Genomic DNA, 22,581 nt, shown 5'->3' with positions numbered 1-22,581 from the left:
TCTCCAGAAAAAGGGAGCCGGACCTTTATCCTTGCCCTCCCTCAGCCGAACCTCGGTGTCGTGGTCTATGTCTTCCCTCATTGGCTGTTTTGGTTTTGGCGAGCAGAATGCGCTCGTCGCCCTGTCATTCGCCAAAACGGGCGCCAAGGCCGTTGATTGGACCAGGGGGGGGGCGTGACGGGGCGTCTCGACTCCCCACCCCCCGAAGAGGCTTCGCTTCTCTTGGAGCCTGCTCCGTGCCCTTTGACCGACTTACGGCCACCTCGTCCACGCCCCCCCCCCCCCGGATTGGGCGAGAGAGACGTCAGGTCTTCGTGAACTCCGCCCACATACGTGCTGACACACACATAGGCCATGGCGTCGGTGTGAGGAAGCGAGGTGAAGGCGATGCTGGTTTTGTTGTAGTTATGAGGGGTGTAAAAATGAAAGAAAACCCTGCCAATCAAAGTAACTCACAGCGCATATACATTTATTCACCCATTAAACGGGGGACTGGGACCCTAACTAAACAACACATACTTACCGGTATAACTGTTCTATAGGACCTGTATGTTGAGTGCTCATGGCTTCCAGATTCGTAACAATATCACCACAGCAAACACATTTGTTTGTTTGTCCGCACAGAACTTTCGTGTTTTTCTCTGCAACCGCTTGCCGTATTGAAAAGAAATTTTCGCCATTGGTGCAATTACTCATGCAGAATGTTGTAATGATAATTATCACATCATTGGTCACGTGGTGTGGTAGCCAGACTGGAAAAATGGGAAAACGTTGGACCTCTGTATCTTTGAAACCGCACCAAGGAAAAAAATTGAAACTTAGCACATTGCAAGTACTCCTCATAGGGGATAAGGGCAATTTCTTATGATGTCATAGATACCTTCTCTAATGACGTCATAATTGCATATGTAAAACACCACATCCTATCAGTCTGAATAATTCTGAGGGTCATCTTGGGATAAAATGGTCAACAAATTTTTTGATGACATCATCGGTCATGTGATTCTGCAGCCATATTGGTTTTTTTCAAAAGAAACCTTCAAAAATCTTCTCTGAAATGGAAGAACAGATCGAGATAAAAATTTACACATATTGTTGCGGGCCGGGCATCGGCGACAAGCATGACCGCAAGATGGAGCCGAAGAGTCAACTCCGCCGATCACCCAGAATTTCGATCGTACTTCTTCGGAAAACTCCGAAGAGTACGGGTCCCTTATCGGACCGTGAAGCGTCAATATTTCTATCACGTGGTACAGGGGTATTTGCCAATTTTCAAAATACCTACATATCCACGTGGCGATTTACCGAGTCTCCACACCCTTGATGGCACCAGTACGGAACGAGCTGCTATAACGTACTCAAACCGTGTGTGACCCGAGCGGATAGTCACTGAGATCCGTCGATCCAATGGTCCCCTTACGGCGGCACAATGGCCTTGCTAAATTTTCCAACACGCAGCACGCTAAGCCAATGGAGGAAAGGATATGAACGAGCTGATACATTTCACAAATGGGGATATTTATTAAACAATAGGGAAATGAGGGGAGCACGTAAAGGCAGAGTCATCTGAATATTGATAAGCATGAATGAACAGCAAGGCACTGAACAATTCATTATTTAGCAGATGACGACACACACGCACGCAAACACACACGCACACACACACACACACACACACACGCACACCCAAAAGAATCGTACCCAAAGCGGTCTTTATTAAGGCCTCCAGCTCGGATGGAGAGGCGAACTGAAGACCAGAACCTGCCTCGGACCTGTCCACCTCCTGTGGTCTTCGAGCTGATTCGAACCGAGCACCAGCGAGGGCGAGCCGAATCCAGACACCGGCGAGCCACGATCAGCCTCCCGAGCTCCAGCGGATCCTCTTGTGCTCCAGAACACGCGCTGGTGAAGACGAGGCGCCGATCCTTCAACATTCCACTCGAGTTGATCCAACTGAAGAACCACCAACCACCTTCGGTGCTCTCCGCTCCCTTTTTATCCTCTCTGGTACCGCTCGCTCAGGTGTGGCCTGTTCGCCGTTGGTGGGGGCTGTTGCATTCTATCTCTTGGAGTGCCCCAGGGAATCGAAGGGTGGGGCTTGACCTTTCCCCTACTCCACGCGCCGCCAAGCGAACGGTGGTGGGGGATGTCGCATTCCATCTCTTGGAGTGCCCCAGTGAATCGAAGGGTGGGGCTTGACCTTTCCCCTACTCTGCGCGCTGCCAAGCGAACGGTGGTGGGGGATGTCACATTCCATCTCTTGGAGTGCCCCAGTGAATCGAAGGGTGGGGCTTGACCTTTCCCCTACTCCATGCGCCGCCAAGCGAACGGTGGTGGGGGATGTCGCATTCTATCTCTTGGAGTGCCCCAGTGAATCGAAGGGTGGGGCTTGACCTTTCCCCTACTCCCCGCGTCGCCAAGCGAACGGTGGTGGGGGATGTCGCATTCTATTTCTTGGGGCGCAGCCAAGCGATTCGATTCGTGTCCATATTAGGGAATGGAATTCAGTTCGCGAATGCATTCTGAGCACACCCACATTTCAGCGAGCGCAGAGAATGCCAGGAGAAGAGGGTTTTCGTTGGTGTTGTAGTTATGGTTGGTGGTGTAAAATAAAAGAAAGGAAAACCTGACTCTCAAAATAACTCCACAGCGCAGGAACATTTAATTACCCATTACACAAGGGAAATAGGAGCTATCTATCCACATTTACTTATCGATATAACTGAGCTATAGAACCTGAATGTTGAGTGCAGTCAACTTCCAAATTCATAACAATATGACCGCCTATCCACAAGGAACAAAAGGTTCATACATATGATGTCATTGGTCACAGGGTTTGGCAGCCATATTGGATTGACCCTAAAACATATAAAAATCTTCTCCAGAACGGCTTGACAGATCGAGGGGAAACTTCACACAAATGTTCCCCAAAGCATATCTGCACAAGCTTTTTAAGGAATAATTGACGTCACATGGTTTGGCAGCCATATTTGATTTAAGACGAATATTAAATTATGTTTTCCCGGGAACAAATTGATCAATCGGCATGAAACTTCACAATTATGATCTCGTATTGATATGGAATAAATGTTTTAAATTTCAACTTTGTCGGGTACATGGTCTGGCAGCCAGAATGATTTAATATTTTGTAGTGTTTTTTTTTTGTTTTTTGTTTTTGAATAAGGCTCACTTGGCCTGGATGGATTTTAGGATAGAGGAGTAGCATCTGAAATGTGAATCCTATCCAGGTTCCTCCTGATGTCTTCATCTTTGCTTTTTGCTTGTTTCTGTTCCTTATGATTACTCCAATACCTATTTGGTCTTCCATTTGATTTGAATTGAATTGATTTTAATCACATTCTAAATTCAATTGAATAATAATTTTAAAAAACGTCATGGGTCAGGGTCAGGTGTCTGATCAAAGCAGGATGTCTTGGTACCCAGTCATCACTGCCAGCAGTTATATAGTGGCAATTCTAATTATGTCTCATTAATTACATCACACACCAGTACACAAACGCTCCACAAAATACACCACACAAAAGAAGTCCTGGTGAGGGTCTGCAATCTCTGATTGCTCTTTTTCTTGTCTTTTTTTCAGGGTTTTTTTTCTTTGATCCAACATGGCTGCCAGACCACGTGGCAATGTCATATTTATCAAACTATTTCCCCATGGGAAGTTGATCAATTCGTTAAATTTTGCATTGATCGGTGAAGCAATTTCTCCTGCGAAGATTTTCAAAGATTTTCCCTTCAATCCAAAATGGCTGACAGACCACGTGACGCATGATAGTCATTTTTATGAAAAACCTGTTCAAAAGTCAATTGGATGAAAATTGAGGATTTCAGAAATTTGGCCTATGTTGACCTTTTGGCTTATGTTGATGTAAAAATGATTGGTGGTTTAATTTAGTATCTTGCTATGCATATCCTCGCCCAATTTCTCGTCAATCGCATCAAAATTGGAAAATTTAGAAAATTGCCCTATGTTAACCTTTTGGCCTATGTTGACCTCAAAAACAATTGGTGGTTGAATTCAATGACCAAATGTCCAACTTCTCTTCAAATTTCAAGTCAATCGGATGAAAATTGACAAATTTAGAAATCTGGCCTATGTCGACCTTTTGGTCTAAGTTGACCTCAATAATAGTTGGTGGTTGAATTCAGTGACCTGATGTGCAAATCCTCAAATTTCAAGTCAATTGATGAAAATTGACGATTCCAGAAATTTGGCCTATGTTGACCTTTTGGTCAATGTTGACCTCAAAAATAGTTGGTGGTTGAATTCAGTAACCTGCTATGCAAATCCTTGCCCAATTTCTCATCAATCGCACCAAAATTGGAAAATTTGGAAAATTGCCCTCCGTTAACCTTTTGGCCTATGTTGACCTCAAAAACAATTGGTGGTTGAATTCAATAATCAAATGTCCAAATCCTCTTCAAATTTCAAGTCAATCGGATGAAAATTGACAATTTTAAAAATCTGGCCGATGTTTACCTTTTGGTCTAAGTTGACCTCAATAATAGTTGGTGGTTGAATTCAGTGACCTGATGTGCAAATCCTGAAATTTCAAGTCAATCGGATGAAAATTGACAATTTTAGAAATCTGGCCTATGTTGACCTTTTGGTCTAAGTTGACCTCAATAATAGTTGGTGGTTGAATTCAGTGACCTGATGTGCAAATGCTGAAATTTCAAGTCAATCGGATGAAAATTGACAATTTTAGAAATCTGGCCTATGTTGACCTTTTGGTCTAAGTTGACCTCAATAATAGTTGGTGGTTGAATTCAGTGACCTGATGTGCAAATGCTGAAATTTCAAGTCAATCGGATGAAAATTGACAATTTTAGAAATCTGGCCTATGTTGACCTTTTGGTCTAAGTTGACCTCAATAATAGTTGGTGGTTGAATTCAGTGACCTGATGTGCAAATCCTGAAATTTCAAGTCAATCGCATGAAAATTGGCCGATGTTGACCTTTTGGCCTATGTCGACCTCAAAAGAGTTACCGCGAACCGCGATATCACGTGGTCATGTCACCTGTGTTGAAGTTTCAATTTCCTTCATCATGAATGGTTTTCCATGTACGCTCTTAACAAAATGTGGACACGTACGATGTACGATGTTCGTCGGTACGTGGGCACGTGACCGATCGCTGAAACCCTGCTTTTCGCTTTGTGAGCGCAGGGTAATTAAGGTTCAATGGGGTGGTGTATAAGGGTGCGCAGTTCGGGACTGCTGCTGCACTACTTCAACAGCAAAAACACTTTTTCATTTTGTTTTTTCTTTGAGACCGTTAAAACGATTACTTTATAAAAAATTAAAGTCACGTAGTGTGAATGCGTGGGGGTATCGTGTGTTCTATGGATAGTAGTAGTAGTAGTAGTAGTAGTAGTAGTAGTAGTAGTAGTAGTAGTAGTAGTAGTAGTTGTTTTAAAAAAATGTTTTTTATTTATTTTTGTTTCTTTTCGGTTGTTGTTGTTGTTGTTGTTGTTGTTGTTGTTGTTGTTGTTGTTGTTGTGTTTTTTTTTATTTTTTATTTTTCTTTTTTTTGTTTTGTTTCGGTGTCTGTGCTCTCCAAGGGTGCACTGGACGCAGGAGGATATTCCACAGTTCTCATTTCAATATCCAATGTTGATGTTTTTGTGGGTGAGGCTGCCCCGGCAGAGTGAGAAAAACTTTGTGAAATGTGAACTGGAAATTGAAGCCGAAGATCGAGTTCTTTGCAATTCTTGATCGTACATAGTTAAAGAGAGGAAATAATCGGAGAAATACGATAATTATCGTTCGTACGTCTTGTAACTCTGGTGCCAAACATTAACCTGAAACTATACGTGCAGTGTAGGGGTATGTTCAGTTTCCAAGTTTCTTGCAGAGCGCTCGCCATTAAGCGGCTTAAGCACAACATTCGAAACCGTTGCTGTGGGACAGCTGGCTTGGCAAGCGATAGCATGCTGGTTGGTTTTGGAACACACCTTCAGGATGGACAGTCAGTTGAGGTATATAGTTTCGTTATCTTTCAGCGAGGATGCTTTCCGACTTAGTTTAAACGTAATGTTTTGTAAGTCGGCGGATTCTGAGAATATATATTTTAATAAACATTGTTTAATATGATTAACACCATTTAAAAAAAAAAGAAACATTTGACAAGAAAATGAGTTGAAGAGGAAGTCAACGACACGAATGATTAAGCAAGCACACGTGGGGTTTCGTGTTTGGGGGGAATACTTGGTTGACCATGAAAGTCCGTGAGAGAGTTGTGGTTTCCTCAAACGATGCGCAAGAGTATCGGCAAGATTGTGATTCCTTTGTGGCGTTGGAACAGCGAGGAGTGTCCGAACCTTGCTCCGAAGTCCTGGAACCTGGAGATGACAGCGACAGCGAAGGTCCCCAAGAGGTGGATTTTGGAGAGGCCAAGGCTGAAGTGTTCAGGGAAGTTGATGAAGTCGCTCGGACAAGAAAAAGGTGCTTTGTTTTCTGAAGTTGTGTTGACAGAAAGCAACCTGGGAGGGGTGGGAGGGGGAGATGGGATGGGATGGGATGGGATGGGGTGGGGTGGGGGAGATGGGATGGGGTGGGGTGGGGGAGATGGGATGGGGTGGGGAGGTGAGTGGTGGGAGGTAGGGGGAGGTGAGGGGTGGGGTGGGGTGGGGTGGGGAGATGGGATGGGGTGGGGTGGGGGAGATGGGATGGGGTGGGGGAGGTGAGTGGTGGGAGGTAGGGGAGGTGAGGGGTGGGGTGGGGTGGGGAGGGGGAGGTGGGGGAGTGGTGGGAGTTGGTGGGGAGGGGGAGTGGTGGGAGTTGGTGGGGTGGGGTGGGTGGGGGGGGTGGTGGGAGGTGGGGGTGGGGTGGGGAGGGGGAGGTGGGGGAGTGGTGGGAGTTGGTGGGGTGGGGTGGGGTGGGGAGGGGTGGTGGGAGGTGGGAGGTGGAGGGTTGGTGTGTGGAGGTGGGGAGAGCAACACATCACGAAATGTTGCTATACACTGTGAGAAGAGACAGACAGACAGACAGACAGACAGACAGACAGACAGACAGACAGACAGACAGACAGACAGAGGTGTGGGAGGAGAGTGCTGCATTTTGTGAGGAGGGGCAGCCAGATAGGACAGAGAGAGTGAGGGGGAGGCAAAAATAACATAAGGTTTGGGTGAGGGGTGGAGGTGGCATGAGTAGAGTGACATGTTATGTTTAATGACCGAACACAAATAAAATAATTAAAAAAAAATCTCATGTCAGAATAGCTGTACACACAACACAGTAGAGTTTGTGATGTTAACCACAGGTGAAAACCTGGAGTTGGCTTTGCGGTGAGGGTGGTGGTTTGGGATTCTTGGGTCTTGAGTTCAAGCCCCTTTGGCCTCTGAATTAACACCAGCAGGTTGACTCGGCAACATTTTTGGGGTACCCTTGGGCAACATGCAAAATTTGGTTGGATTTAGTTCAGTCGTTTTTTTGTTGTTGTTGAGTTTAAGTGTGTATGTAAACAAACATGAATTGAGCTTTTATATATTGGATATACATATAGTCGACTGTCCTGATGGTGAATATGATTCAGACACAAAATGGCTGTCTCAATTTTTTTTCTTGTTGAACAGAGATAAATGTCTCTTGAGAGAGAAACGGAAGAAGAGGAATGACCTTTTTGTTGCCCAAAAGGTGAGTTAAGTCCCGTATTTTCCAGTGGATAAACCACGGCTGTGTATTAACCGCACCCCTGTTTTTCACCCTCAAAAAAAAAAATGTGTATATATATATATATATATACTTTTCTGGGGTATTAACCGCACCCATGTTTTTCACCCTCAAAAAAAATAATAATAATAAATATATATATATATACTTTTCCGGTGTATTAACTGCACCCATCTTTTTCACATTCAAAATAAATGAATATATTGATCATTTTATTTTCTGATCTCGATCTAAATACTGTTACGGATCTGGAAACCATTTGCATTCAACATACAGATGTCCCAAAAATCAGTTATGTCGTTAAGTCTGTGTGTTGTCAGATCCCTTTCCTTTTGTCTCGTGGGAGAATCAAAGGCGTGCGTTGTGATTTCTTTTTAGTTCGGTTATTAAATCTTTACATCCAACGAACAACCAGCAACCATTCCATTCCCCATCACTATCCACTACCCACCCGCTGTCTGCAAGCACTCTGACTTGCCAAGGCATGGTCTTGCAGCTGTTCCTTGCCGCTTCCACAAACGTTGTAACTCTTGCAGGACGGCCTGTGCAACATTGATGCTGTGACTCGTCAAGTATGAACCCACGTGGAAGACTGGCTGGGGTTTCCCGGCAGGGGCCGTTGCAGCGTCGGTACTGTTACTCGTTGAGTGTGGGCCCGCATGAAGGAGTGGCTGGGGTTTCCCGGCAGGAGCCAAGGCCCCACCCCGGAAAGGTGGGCCGCAGGACCTGTCCAATCAGAGGTGGACAGCGAGGTGTGTTCACCAAGGCCCCTCCCGACTGGGGGAGGTCCATAAATTCCCGAGCACTCTCTGAGGCAGGTGGTCTTTTTGAGGTCTTGGAGAGTCTTTTTGGCGTCTTCGAGAGTCTTTTAAAAGTTCCTTTGAAGAGTTTTTGGTGGGCGTCAAGGCGGCGAACTTGTCTCTGCTGGTCCTCGACGAGGAAGGGAGGAACGATCCCGACCCCCCCCTCCCTGGACCCCAGCCATTCACCACCCGAGCTCCACCACGAACCTCGAGTCCCACACGTGCGACTGGGGACCAAACCAGCGACCATTGTCAGGTGCCGCATCGTGGAGCACGCCCTTCCTCCGACAGTCAGGTACACCACCGAACTCTGGCCTCCAGCTTGTCTCTCTCCACAGCTGCGAGGGTCCAATAAAGACTCTGGGTTTCTTTTCATTTGTGTGTGTGTCTGCGTGTGGGCCCGTCTTTAAGTAGAACTGAATAAGTGTTTTTGGATCATTGTAAATACTTCTTGCATATTCGCGTTAAGTCTTGCCTTGTGTCTTCATTTACTGGAAATAAATCATGTTAGAAATGCCCCCAGTCCGTTTCCGCCCCTTCTTGCATTAGTTCAGCATGGTTCGGATCTGAGTTTAGCCGGGTTTTTATACCCGATAATCCGTTCATTCCAGCTGGCATGGCTTTGGCAGTTTCCGCTCTGCTGCACCCGAACCGGAGTTGGTAGTCGGTAGTTGGAACTCTACCGCAGTCGGTAGAGTGTCCCGGTTCGAGCAAGACGTGCCGAGGGTGTGGTTTCCCCGGTAGTCGAAATCGCGTAGTTAATTAGGTAAATTGGTTATAGACAAATGGAACCAATGCAACTTGGTTGAAATATTGGCGACCCGCGTTAAGTATTGGTGTTAAACGACCCGCCGGCTCGCGGAGTTATCCGAGCGACGGCCTCCAATTCCGCGGAGTTTGGTGGGAGACAACGCAAACCTCCCCCCACCTCGTGGTCGTTCTCACCACCGACTCCCCGCCCACAACAATACGTTTACATTAACGTTGTACGGAACAAAGTGACGGAGGTATCAATATGCTTACTCCCATGCCCGCTTAATTTCATCTGACAGTCTTATTCTCATTTTGAAGAAGTTGAAGAGTGAGGAGAGGATACCAAGAAGTTTTTCTTTTTTTCTTTCTTATTACTTACAAAATCGAAGATTTTCAAGAATATTGGTCATTCGATTTTATCCTGTTTGTTATTTTGTTTGTCTGTTTGTCTCTGTCTATCGTCTACAGGTCACAATTAAAAACTTATAGTCATGAAACTTTACCGAGTTGTAGAGGTAGTCGCAACTGAGAAGCTTATTGGTTTTGAGGTCAAAGGTCATCCTGAGGTCAAACTTCTAAAATCATCAATTTTCATTCGATTAATCTGCGCTTTGAGTAAGATTGTCAATTTTAATCTTGATGAAATGGACAATTTGATGTATCCACGGCAACCTTTGGAGAGGCGGGTTGATTTTGCAAATATCGTGCTCTGCGCGACGTCCTTTTCTTCTTTTGTAATGTTATAAAAGAGGTTTTTTGTTGTTGTTTCCATGGAAAAGGAAGAAAAGGAATTCATGTCGGTATCGTACATATTTCTTGTAGATTTTTGGCCCTGAAAAAGGCAGTTTGTGTTTGATGAAGCTTTTCAGCAAAACCCGAGGAAATCCTCGTCGATGCTTTCTTTGTCGAAGACAGCACGTAACTCCTTGTCCGAATCGGGGTAGAGCAAGTCCCCGTCGCTGTCACCATCATTTGCAGCCTCCTTCCAAATGATGTCCTCTATGCCGTCCATGTTCTTTGAGATGCAGCATTTCAGAATTGCTTGCTTGATGATGTCCGACAGTATCTCCTCCCATTCCTTGACGATCGAGAAAGTCGACCTTTCTCATCCTCCGGCTCTTGGTGAAGGTCTTCTCCCCACTCATTATCCAGTCAGACCAGCGGTGCCGTAGACCGTCTTTGAACGGCTTGTTGATGGACACATCGAGGGGCTGCAGGAGCGATGTCATCCTGCCTGCGATGATGATGAGATCGGTGTTGGTCTGACGGAGCAGCGCCTTGGTGTCGTTGGTCTTGTGACGTGTGAAGAACGCATCCAGGCCAAGCATGCTCTCTCATCGGGAGAGACCGCCATCCGGCTGACTACTGCAGACCATGCGCGCCCAGTCCTGGACCAGTCCCTCGTCTATCCACCCCTTCTGCTGTGCACGAGCAATGACGCCAGCTGGAAACTTGTCTTTGGGCATTGTCTTCCTCTTAAATACAACAAACGCGGGAAGCTTGCCACCGTCTGTGGTGCAGGCGAGTTTGATGGTGAATCGGTCCTTCTCGTGATCAGTGGTGTTGATCGTCACATTGTGCTCAAGCTTATTTGAGGTAGGTGCTCCGTTATAAGACTTGCAGTGGTCCTTTCCCTCCAGAGACTGGATAGCGTCCATTCACTCATCAAACGTAACAGGTGTTTTTTTTCTCTCACGGAGGCAGGACAAAAAGGTGTGGAGCTGAGAGTGAGTTATGAGAGGTTTGGTGCCACGGCTTAATGTGAAGGACGCTGTCGTCGTTTTTCTTGTTTGCCATATTTGGAGTGTTAATAAAGATATTTCCACTTTATCTGCAAGTGTCATCGCCAAAGACTATTCTGAATAATTATTGTGAATAATTCTTCTTTTGCTATTGTGAATCAATCAGCTATCGACACTAATAAGTGTCAGTGTGTCTCCTCCATAACACCAAAACCATAAAACCCAGCAGTCTGAAACTTTACATGCATGCCAAGAAAACTTCAAGGGAATGCAAGAGTGAAAATTGGATGTTTGGGTTATAGTCCGGGAGCCAACCTGTGTACGAGGCTGTTTTAGGGTTGGACCTTACAGCCTCTGCTATAAAATTTTACACCCCCAGGATGTTTAGATATATGTTTGCAGTTCATGAAAACCAATGTTGGCAATTCATAAGCTCTTGCGAAAAATTTTGGCGGCCGTTTTTGTTTGAGGAAGATTTGAAAAATTTGATAAAACAGCAATTGTCAATAAAATTTCTAAAAAAATTAAAAAATCACATTCATGAAAAATAAATGTGAACTAAATGTAAGAATTCAATCAGTGCATTGTAAAATGACAAAAAAAAATTGCCTTTGTGAAAGTAAACCTCGTAAAAGTACATAATTTTGTGAAAAATGCCTTAAAAATAACGTTTTTTGAAGATGGCCTTTAGAACTTTTCTTATCATAGGCAGATGCTGCATTAGAATACTAATTTCTCTTAATGTGATATGAACATGGTATCCATGGCTAATTAAAACAGCAAATTTGATTGAGTTCTATCAATTTTTAAAGAGAAAATTAACATTTTTGTCAACCAAAGTTACCCCTACCCCCAAAATCCTCTTACTCTATTGAACACAGTTCGGTTAAGGTTTGCTGGATCCAGGTTGGGTACTTCACAGTTCACTCTTCCAAAGGAAAATTCAATGGTGTTTGGAGTGACATGGCCCTGGAGCAGACATACAACAATGAAGGGAAGACATCTCTGTTCAAACGCATATCTCAGGCACCAGCTGCTCGAGATAAATATGTGAAAACAGCACCATTTCTCACAGCTGTATCAGAGAACATAAAGTCTATGGCTAATCTAGGCCAACAGGAATCTACTCATCATGGAGAAACACAGAAGCAGGCAACAGAAGAACATATGCATGTTGAGGAGATCAAGAAAGTGATATGCCAGCAGATGATAAACCCATTCCAGTGTAACAACCAAGTGGATCTGCTCAATAGAGCAACTAGTGAGAAGGCTGCTTCAAAAGACTTGGTCCATGCTCAAGCTAAGGGCATGGAAGCCATTATGAAAGCAGAAGAGGTGGTCTCTATTAAGATTGAACCACTGAAGCTGGTAACTTTCTCCTCACAGAAGAAATCAAAACCATCAAGGAAACAGAGTTTAATCAGGATCTATCAAGATGAGACTGCAACTACACGTGTGCTGTGTTTCTATCGAGATGCCGACCCAGTCACAAGACAGATTGCATTTTCCCATGAGTGGACAGACTATCCATCATCCCTGTTTGAGGTTGATCCATGCTTAGCACAGGGGGTTGTAATGCGCAAAGGCAACGAGTCTGATTTCGTGGCAGTGCTAATTGCTGAAGCTGAGCAGGATGTTGTTTTACAGCTGCCATCATTACCACAGAGTGACCTATACACAGTTTATCTGGTAGACACAATGGCATTTGTAAATAAATACCAAAAAATGGGTGCGAAAACATTTGGTGAACTTCCCCAGCTGTATCTTCGCAAGCAGGTGTATCCTGCAGTTGAAACCTGAAATGTGCAACTGTGTCAACATCATTGGTGATCAGTATGATTTTGATGATAGCCATACTTTGAAGGGTGATGAGCAGCAGAGGAGAAACCAGACAGACCAGGCAAGACAATTCTCACCATCCAAGAGTCTAGAAATTCCGGACTGGAATTTATTCATGAAGAATCCAAGAAATAAAGGAAATCTTCAGAACTTCATTGGCACTTCCCTTTGTGAGAGTCCTGAAGCTATTCCGGATGGAGTGACCATCATTCTTGGTGGTATGATGGAAAACAAAGGTCACACTCTTTCCATCACATCAGCATCAAGTTCAGTTCTGGACTTACCTTGTGAAGAACATGAAGAGGCAGACACAAGGATTATTGCTCATCTTGCGTATTGTGTGGAATATCTTGATCACCATCGAGCTGTTGTGCATGCAACAGATACAGACATAATTATGCTGTGTATATATCACTTCTGCTGCTTGAACACATTGCAAGAACTCTGGATACAACGGCAGAATCAATACCTACCTATTCATGAGCTGGTAGAAGTGTTGAGCAAGAAGTACCAGAAAATCCTCTTGATGTCGCAGCTACACTTCTGTGCACATATGTGTTGTGTGGATGTGACACAGTGAGCTACCCATTCAGAAGGGGAAAAGAAGAGGTCAGGTCAGGTATGGGAGCATGTGCCAGAACAGCGCGTCGCTGCGTCCACTTTCCGCCGGTACTCCAGGGGCCTCCGTCTGGCCATCCCCCAGGCAGATGCCAGGCCCATCCCCATCTCCTTGAGATGATGGTCAACCTGCTGCAACCATGAGGCACGTGGTCGGCCCACTGGCCTCCCACTCATGAGACTCCCTCGCTGAGAGAATCTGGTGAGCAGGATCAGCGTCAGGAAAACGAGCCACATGTCCATACAGCCGCAGCTGACGCTCACGGACTATGCAGGTAACAAATCTCATCCGAGTCTCTCTCAGCAACCGCTCGTTGGACACAAAATCCGACCAGCGATAGCCAAGGATTCTCCGAAGAGACCTGGTACCAAAGGAATTAAGTCTCCGTCTCAGATCCTTGGTCAAAGTCCAAGTCTCGCACCCATAGAGCAAGACTGGAAGTACCAAGGACCTGAAGACTCAGACTTTCGTCCTCCCGCACAGGTACCGGCAGCGCCACACCCCATGATCCAGTGAATCCATGACTCCCCAGGCCCGACCCAGACGTCTATTGACCTCCGGCTCACAACCTGCGGAGACATGAATATCACTGCCAAGGTAAGTGAATCTCTCCACGACCTCAACATCCTCACCACAAACAGACACAGACAGGACAGCAGCATCCAAGATGTCACCGAAAGCCTGGATCTTAGTTTTGACCCAAGAAATCCGTAATCCCAACGGCTCCGACTCCTCATTCAGCACCTCGAGGGCCCCCAAGAGGATGTCTAAAGTCTCCGCAAAGATGACTGCATCATCTGCAAAATCAAGGTCTGAGATCTTGACATTGCCAAACGATGCACCGCAACTTGATCTCTCCGACATCCTCCCTAGAATCCAGTCCATACAAGTGCTGAAAAGTGTGGGGGCAAGTACACATCCCTGACGAACTCCAGTAACAACTGGAAATAAGTCAGAGATGGTACCACCACACTTCACAGCACTCTCAGTACCAGAGTAGAGTTCAGACATCAGATCGATCAGTTTCGGTGGCACCCCACGAAGACCAAGAATCCTCCAGAGGACATCCCGATTCACTGAATCGAACGCTTTACAGAGATCAACATAGGCTGCAAGCAGCCCCTGCCGAAACTCTCGTCTGTGTTCGGTGAGGACACGAAGTGCAAGGATACGGTCAATCGTTGACCTCTTTGGTGTAAAGCCTGACTGCTCTGGACGCTGGTGCTCAAGCAGATGGTGGCAAACCCTATCAAGAATTATCCGAGCAAAGACCTTGCCCGGCACTGAGAGCAGCGTCACCCCTCGGTAGTTTTTGCAGTCTTGGCGATCACCCTTCCCTTTCCAGAGAGGGACAACAAGGCCCCTCTTCCAGTCAGTTGGGATGATGCCTGTGTTCCTGTGAAAAGAAGAGCGGCACAGGTTTCTCTGGGACTGATAGGAAACCTTCCCCACCTTGTTGATTTTGGAAGAGATAGTGAAATGGCAGCAACAGAATGTGTCATTGATGAGGCCAGAGTATACTGGACTGCTCTGCATGGCCAAAAAGGGTTCAGCTGTTTGGATACCCTCAGGCAGCATATGTTTGTCTCTTCAAAATTAGACCTTAGGTCACTGCCAGCAACAGAAGATGCGTTTTACTTCCTTGTTTTAAGAGCATTGTATCAATTGCTTCTGTATAGACGTGCACATCTCAGTGACCGAGCACTTCCCCCAGCCACAACATTTGGCAGAACCCTTATCAATGGAAAACTGGTCCCAATTCTCATGTCTAAGCCAGCCAAGCCAAACATAGACAAAACGGTGTCTTGCATGTGCAAATTATCCAAATGTCTGAAACGATGTTCATGCAAAAAGGCTGCTGTGCCTTGCTGAGTGACATGCATATGCCTTGGTCAGAGAGGTTCATGTGGTGGAGTTGTTTCAGAGAGTGACTCTTCCTCTGAAGAGGATGTTTCATGTCACAATATTGTGTTAATCCATTTCTAATTTTATCTTCCTTAAAACCATGGCATGTAAAAGTATGTTCTTGTTCCTGACCCCATTGATAGTCAAGCATTTCTGAGTTACATAAATCTTTTGTTGTTTGACATATAACCTTGTCAATTGAAGGTAGGTTAAATCTACACCAATTGTGATATAGGAAATGAACTCCTCTTTAATATGAGGGGTCATTTGTGTATATAGGTTTAGTGGTTATGATTTTAGGACAATATGAATTACCCCTACCCCCATCCTACATCTTCGCTTTTGCCAACATTTTGTTATCAGAGGGGGCTCGCAAAAGTGTTGACTGTGTTGTTGCGCAAGAGTTTCACCATTGCCAACATTGGTTTTCATATACTCAAAGGGTGTCTCTTTATGAAAATCAACACAAAAATTTTATAGCAGACCGGGCAATTTTTTTTTAATTTTGATCGGTTGGCTCCCGGACTATTAATTAAAACACCCCTTTTGAAGATAATTAATGGCCTTATTTAATTATATCCTTTATCAGATGCATCCTTGATCACCACTCTGAAACCACCATGTTTTTTGAGCTGCTCAAGCATGCCTTGATTTGGAACAGACCAGACCGAATTCTGATGATTAAGTTTTTATTATTTTTATTTTTTTTTTCCCTTCACTTTCCTCAGTCATATTAGCAAATGCCTATTCATCAGGCGCAAATGATGAACAGACATTTCTTCATTTGCCCGTTAATGTCAGGTCAGGCCAGATCAGACCTGTGACTTGCTGCAGGTATCATGCAAACCTGTACTAACCTGTTCCCTGGCTGGGTTGTTGGCGACTTATCCGTCTCTCTCACCAGGTTTCCTGGTGAGGGTGGTGTTTGGATATGGACACCCAGCAGTATTAAAAACAAAACCTGTCAAAGGGCGGAGGAGCTCCTTGTGAGCCAACGGCCATCCATATCTAGTGCCCAACTGTGTCTGTGGACGTCGTCCTGCAGTTGGGTTACTTCTTTTTAGGAGGTTGGTGGCAGGATTTGCACTCTGGTCACCGAAAAAACCCTTCATTCTGCAAAACATTCTCGAAGCATAAAAATAAATCTGAAAACCCACTCCGTGGGAGTACCTCCTGTGCAGCTTCCCTTCGCAGGACAGATCGCCGGATGACGGGATTGGGGCAAAGCCTTTGGGACCCCCAATCTTTGATAGGAGGGAAACCACGGGGTAACATTCCCGGGTCAGATTGCGGGAGAGTGTGTTTGGGTGGTGCTGAGGTGTCGTCCACCAGACGGCGGCCTCCTTAGGTTGACCTGAGGTGGTCCCTTCGGGTGGGTGCCTGGAATGTCCTATCCCTCAGAGAGGATGATCACCTGTCTCTGTTATCATCTGAGCTCAAGCATTTGGACATCGGGATTGCAGCACTCTCTGAGGTTCGGAGACCGGATTGCGGAAAGATCATGGCGGGTGGTTACACCAACGATTGGTCTGGTCGCTCTGATGGTTACCATGCCCAAGGAGTTGACTCCAATGATAATTGAGGTAACACCGGTCAACGAGCGTATAATGAGACGAAGGATTCGTCACTCCTTGGGTGTCATTTCCCTGGTCTCTGTTTATGCTCCGACTGAGGCGAGTGATCTCACCTTGAAGGATGCATTCTATGCCACGCTCGAGTCTGTGGTTGATCATTGCCCCAGGTGAGATACTCTTCTAGTCTTGGGGGATTTCAATGCATCGACTGGAACTGATAGGGCTGGTTATGAGACGTGTGCTGGTCCCCATGGTTCTGGAACTGTGAACCAGAACAGCACGAAGTTCCTTGACTTTGCAAGAAGTCATGGACTGAGGTTGGCTGGTTCATGGTTTCAGTGCCCACAAGCTCATTGCTGGACTTGGTATTCCAACACTGGCAGTGTGGCAAAGGAGATTGACCCTGTGCTCTTGATGGTCGCTGGAGGATGATCCATAACTGCAGGGCCTACCGGAGTGCTCACTTCCTCAATACTAACCACCGGCTTGTTGTGGGAACTCTTAAGTTGCCCCTTAAATCCAGGAGAATGGTACCATCCCAGCCTTGGCTGGATGTTGGCAAGCTCAAGGATGAGAGGGGAGCTGAGGAGTTTGCGAAGAGGCCGAGTGGAGATTTGGGGGGGGGGGGAGTCTGGGTGCTTTGGGAGATCCTGAAGAGGTGTGCAGTGCTGTCAAGACCATGGCCCTTGATGTTGCCGGTGGATGTCTTGGAACTCACCGTGGAGCGAAGAAGAATTTTGTGTCAAGGGACACTGGGTACCATTGACCAGAGTCGCAGGGCCATGCTGAATGGCAGAGCTGAGCTGTTCAGGGAGCTAAGGCATAAAACTGTACATGCGCGAAGGGTGGACAAGGAGGCCTATGTGCAAGGAATCTGTGAGGGGGTAGAGCAACACCTGTGGTCACGTGATTCTTGTCTTGCTTACAGGGGAATTCGTGCATTGTGTTCCTCCAAGCCCATCTCTCGGTGTACTGCAGTTCGAGCGGAGGGTGGTGGGCTCTTGACAGAGGAGTCCGAAGTGAATACCTCTGGGCCGGTTACTTTGAGTGGTTGTACCAGGTTGATCCACAAGCTGTTGAGGTGGACGTCAGGGGTGTTACAATCTCTGTTGCTGACCCTCCAATCAACTGTGGTCCACCTTCGTTTGTGGAAACAGGCTGCGGTGAACCGGTTGAAATGGGGTAAAGCTCCAGGGATCTGTGGCATCCATGCTGAACTTCTCAAGGCTAGTGAAATGCTGCACTCATGTCGTTGCATACAGTTTTGTGCTCTGCCTGGAACACAGGCATCATCCCAACTGACTGGAAGAGGGGCCTTGTTGTCCTCTCTGGAAAGGGAAGGGTGATCGCCAAGACTGCAACAACTCCCGAGGGGCGACACTGCTCTCAGTGCCGGGCAAGGTATTTGCTCAGATAATCCTTGATAGGGTTCGCCACCATCTGCTTGAGCACCAGCATCCAGAGCAGTCAGGCTTTACACCAAAGAGGTCAACGATTGCCCATATCCTTGCTGTTCAGGTCCTCACCGAACGCAGTCGAGAGTTTCAGCAGGGGCTGCTTGCAGCCTCTGCTGATCTCTGCACAGCGTTTGATTCAGTGAATCAGGATGCCCTCTGGAGGATTCTTGGTCTTCGTGGGGTGCCACCAAAACTGATCGATCTGATGTCTGAACTCTACTCTGGTACTGAGAGTGCTGTGAGAGGTGGTGGTACCATCTCTGACTTATTTCCAATTGTTACTGGAGCTCGTCAGGGGTGTGCACTGGCCCCCACACTTTTCAGCACTTGTTTGAACTGGATTCTCAGGAGGATGTTGGAGAGATCAATCTGCGGTGCATCGTTTGGGAATGTCAAGATCTCTGACCTTGATTTTACAGATGATGCAGTCATCTTTGCGGAGACTTTGGATATCCTTTTGGGGGCCCTCGAGGTGCTGAATGAGGAGTCTGAGCCACTGGGATTATGTGTTTCTGGGTCAAAACTAAGATCCAGGCTTTCAATGACATCTTGGATGCTGCTGTCCTGTCTGTGCCTCTTTGTGGTGAGGATATTGAGGGAGTAGGGAGATTCACTTACCTTGGCAGTGATGTTCATGTCTCTGCTGGCTGTGAGTCAGAGGTCAATAGACGTCTGGGTTGGGCCTTGGGAGTCATGGATTCACTGGATCATGGGGTGTGGCGCTGCTGGTTCCTGTGTGGTCGGATGAAAGTCCGAGTCTTGAGGTCCTTGGTGCTTCCAGTCTTGCTCTATAGATGTGAGACTTGGACTCTGACCAGTGATCTGAGATGGAGACTTAATTCCTTTGGTACCGGGTCTCTTCGGAGAATCCTTCGCGATCGCTGGTCGGACATTGTGTCCAACGAGCGGTTGCTGAGAGAGACTCGAATGAGATTTGTTGCCTGCATAGTCCATGAGCATCAGCTTCAGCTGTATGGACATGAGGCTCGTTTTCCTGATGCTGATCCTGCTCACCAGATTCTCTCAGCGAGGGAATCTCGTGAGTGGAGGAAGCCAATGGGCCAACCACATGCTGCAGGTTGATCAGCATCTCAAGGAGACGGGGATGGGCCCAGGCATTTGTCTGCGGGATGTCCAGACGGAGGCCCCTGGATTACCTTTGGAAAGTGGACGCAGTGACGCGCTGCTTTGGCGCATGCTACCATACCTGACCTGACCTGATCTGATCTGTTCATCATAGCTTTGAATCGCTGTGTACATCGCTTTTGCAAATACTTTCGTTTTCAAATAGCCCCACCCCACCCTGCCTCGCTGTACCAGCCCTCCACATTTTCACTCTACCCGCTTTTGTATTCCCGTCAGCGAAGCGACTGGTGGTATTTTCTCGTTGTGAATAATTATTTTTTTTTTTAATGTGAGACCAGGTGTTCTTTTGTGTTTCATGGCATTTTCAGAGCTGCGACGCTCTCTATACGTTACGCACCTCAACTCCGTGCGTCTGTTTTTTTTTTTTTTCATTTATTTCCATAATTTCCGCACACGGTTAACAAAACACTGTGCAAACTCTTAACCTGAACCGATTTTCAAAAGCTGAACAGCAGTTCTGACTGCTAAAAAAAGTGTTCATTTGGAATATAATTGAAATTCAGCATTGTTTTTATGACTGATTTTTCTTTTTCTGTACTCATTTTCTTTCCTGTCTCGCCTCGCCTCCCCGCCTCGCATCCCCGCCTCCCTCCGCCTTGCCTCGCCTCGTCTCGCCTCCCCTCCGCCTCGCCTCCCCTCCGCCTCCCCTCCCCCTCGCCTCGCCTCCGCCTCGCCTCCCCTCCGCCTCGCCTCCCTCCCCGCCCTGCCTCTCCTCGCCTCCCCTCCTCTCCTCCCTCCCGCCTCGTCCCTCGCCTCGCTCGCTCTCCCGCCCCTCCCCGCCCCTCCCCGCCCAGCCTCTCTCCCCCGCTGCTCCCCACCCAGCCTCTCTCTCCTGCCCTCGCCCTCCCCGCCCAGCCTCGCCCTCCCGCCCAGCCTCTCTCTCCCCCCCAGCCTCGCTCTCCCTCCCCTCCCCGCCCAGCCTCTCTCTCCCAACCAGCCTCGCTCTCCCTCCCCTCCCCGCCCAGCCTCGCTCTCCCGCCCTGTCTCTTTTTCTCCCACCCCCTCGCTTTTCTTCTCCCCACCTCACTCTCTCCCCCCACCCCCACCATCTCCCCCCCCACCCCACTCTTCGTGGTCCTTTCAATGAAGTGACTGGTGGCATTTGCTCGTACTTAATAAGTAAACCGATCAATCCCTTTAACCACTCTGTACATATACAAAGGGGGAAATAATAAACAAAAAAAATCTTTCTGTCGAGTCACTTTTTGTTGTTTTAAAATGTATTCTGTTTCAATCCTTCTGAGTTTGACATGTTATACATTTATGGATGAAATGTGGGAAGTGCTTTTCCTTTCTTTTATTTCTCAGAAGTCGAGGATCTTGGCAAAATCCAGGAGTCTACAAATGTTCACATGTACACTGCTTAATGGCGGGACTTGCGCACAGCTGTGATACTTTATCATCGCACAGAACGGGGCATGAATAACACACCTTTGGTCTGTTTTGCGCATGGGGTTAAAATAACATCTTACTGTCGGTCTTTGCTCACCACGACGGCAACAAATGTCTCCCACGGACGGCAGACATCCTCCCGCACCTCCGCCTCGATGCAGTTGCTACCAGGTAGAGGCATGCTGTGCGGCCTGATCACTCGGGCCACGTGGCGTACCAGGGAGCAGGCACATTGACCAACGCCAATCGCAGGTCGCCGAGGCACGGCTCGGGCTTCGGTGCAAGGTGATTCATGTCACGGTGCTCGGAGCGAGATGATTCCGCAGCTTGGAATCATTTGGCTGGAAGTGAAGTGGAGCCGCTTCCGGTCATGGCGGCCGGCCCATGTGCTGGCCGGGGCCCAACCAAAGTGCCCAATTCAGGTGATTATACCACTTTGGGTCGTCACCCCCACCCCGCACTACCGGATCGATAAAAGGACAGGTCGCAGGCGGAGTCTGAGTCGTTCAAGTGTCGTTCCTGCCCATCATTCCTGTCTTCCTTCCTGCCGGCTCGTTCTGTCTGGCTTGGAATTCATCTTCAACCATTTGTTGCTTATTCCGCCTTCTTCACACCTCACCGCCCTTCTCCGCCCACTTGCTTCGGACTCCGCCTCTCTCCACCCATTGGCTTCTGACTCCACTCAAGTCCCTCCCTTCACGCCTGACGGTCATGTCTCGTTCTCTGGACCGACGCTAGCTGCACGAAGTTCCGCGAGGCAGGAGATGACTCGCCAGCTCTCAGGGAGGTTTCGCCCAACGGAGCATCCCCCCAAAACGTATTGGTGGCACGATTGGGCAATCGTGCAAGGTATTGAGAGACCATTGGCCTCATCTCCTCTCCTTTTTCTCTTCATTAACTCCCCTTCATCGGTGTGTGTGTCCTGGTGCCTGTCCTCATTTAAGTTAAGAGTGTACAAGAATTTTATCGGGATAACTCTGCTGTGTCTGCTTTTTTAAGTTGCTTGTGTATTGCCACACCTTTCACTTTTCTTGCTATCCCTGCTACAGACAACAAACAACATTCACAGTGCCACATATCTTTCCTTGCCTACCTGTTAATAAATCCTTTTTGTAGAAATGTTGCCAGCTCGTTTGTCTGTTCTTTCATTGATCCAGCATGGTCCGGATCCTCACCAAGCCGGGACTTTATTCCCAACGATCCGTTCCTTTTAGCCGGTACGTCATTGGCAGTGTCGCTCGGCTGCATCTAATCGGGTAAAGTGACAAGGTGGACCGAGGTTGTGTCCCCCGGTAATTAGATCACGTGGTAATTTTTAGGTAACCGGATTAACTTGACTGAGGACCCTAAGTCATGTGGTTGAGTTGTTTGCGTTCACGGTCGATTCGCGACCCGCCGCATCACGGAATTATGCGTGTGCGACGGCCTGCAATTCTGGGGAGTCTGGTGGGTTCCCGAGATAGCTTCCCCCCTCCTCCCTGGTGGTCTTCTCACCCAACCCCCGGCCCGCAACAATATATATATATATATATATATATATGTATATATATATATATATATATATATATATATATATGTATATATATATATATATATATATATATATGTATATATATATATATATATATATATATATACACACACACACACAGACATGTG

At 47.0% G+C, this 22,581-nt stretch overlaps 1 protein-coding gene across 1 annotated transcript in view; it reads left to right on the top strand.

The window, feature by feature from the left end:
• The first annotated feature begins 6,153 nt into the window (after nt 1-6,153).
• The window catches only part of NOL7 (nucleolar protein 7), a 66,285-nt gene continuing 49,857 nt past the window's right edge, over nt 6,154-22,581 (top strand). Inside the window, exons 1-2 of the mRNA XM_085877078.1 lie at nt 6,154-6,465; nt 7,596-7,656. Of these exons, the coding sequence (XP_085733204.1) occupies nt 6,239-6,465; nt 7,596-7,656 (288 nt within the window). The 5' untranslated portion in view covers nt 6,154-6,238. The remainder of the gene's footprint in view (nt 6,466-7,595; nt 7,657-22,581) is intronic.

The sequence above is a fragment of the Eptatretus burgeri genome, chromosome 4 (assembly GCF_056783735.1).
Source record: "Eptatretus burgeri isolate ZD-2024b chromosome 4, Ebu_testis_v1, whole genome shotgun sequence".
In the NCBI taxonomy this organism is placed as follows: Eukaryota; Metazoa; Chordata; class Myxini; order Myxiniformes; family Myxinidae; genus Eptatretus; species Eptatretus burgeri.
The sequence above is the reverse complement of the archived record's forward strand: the minus strand, read 5'-3'. Positions and strand labels throughout refer to the sequence as shown.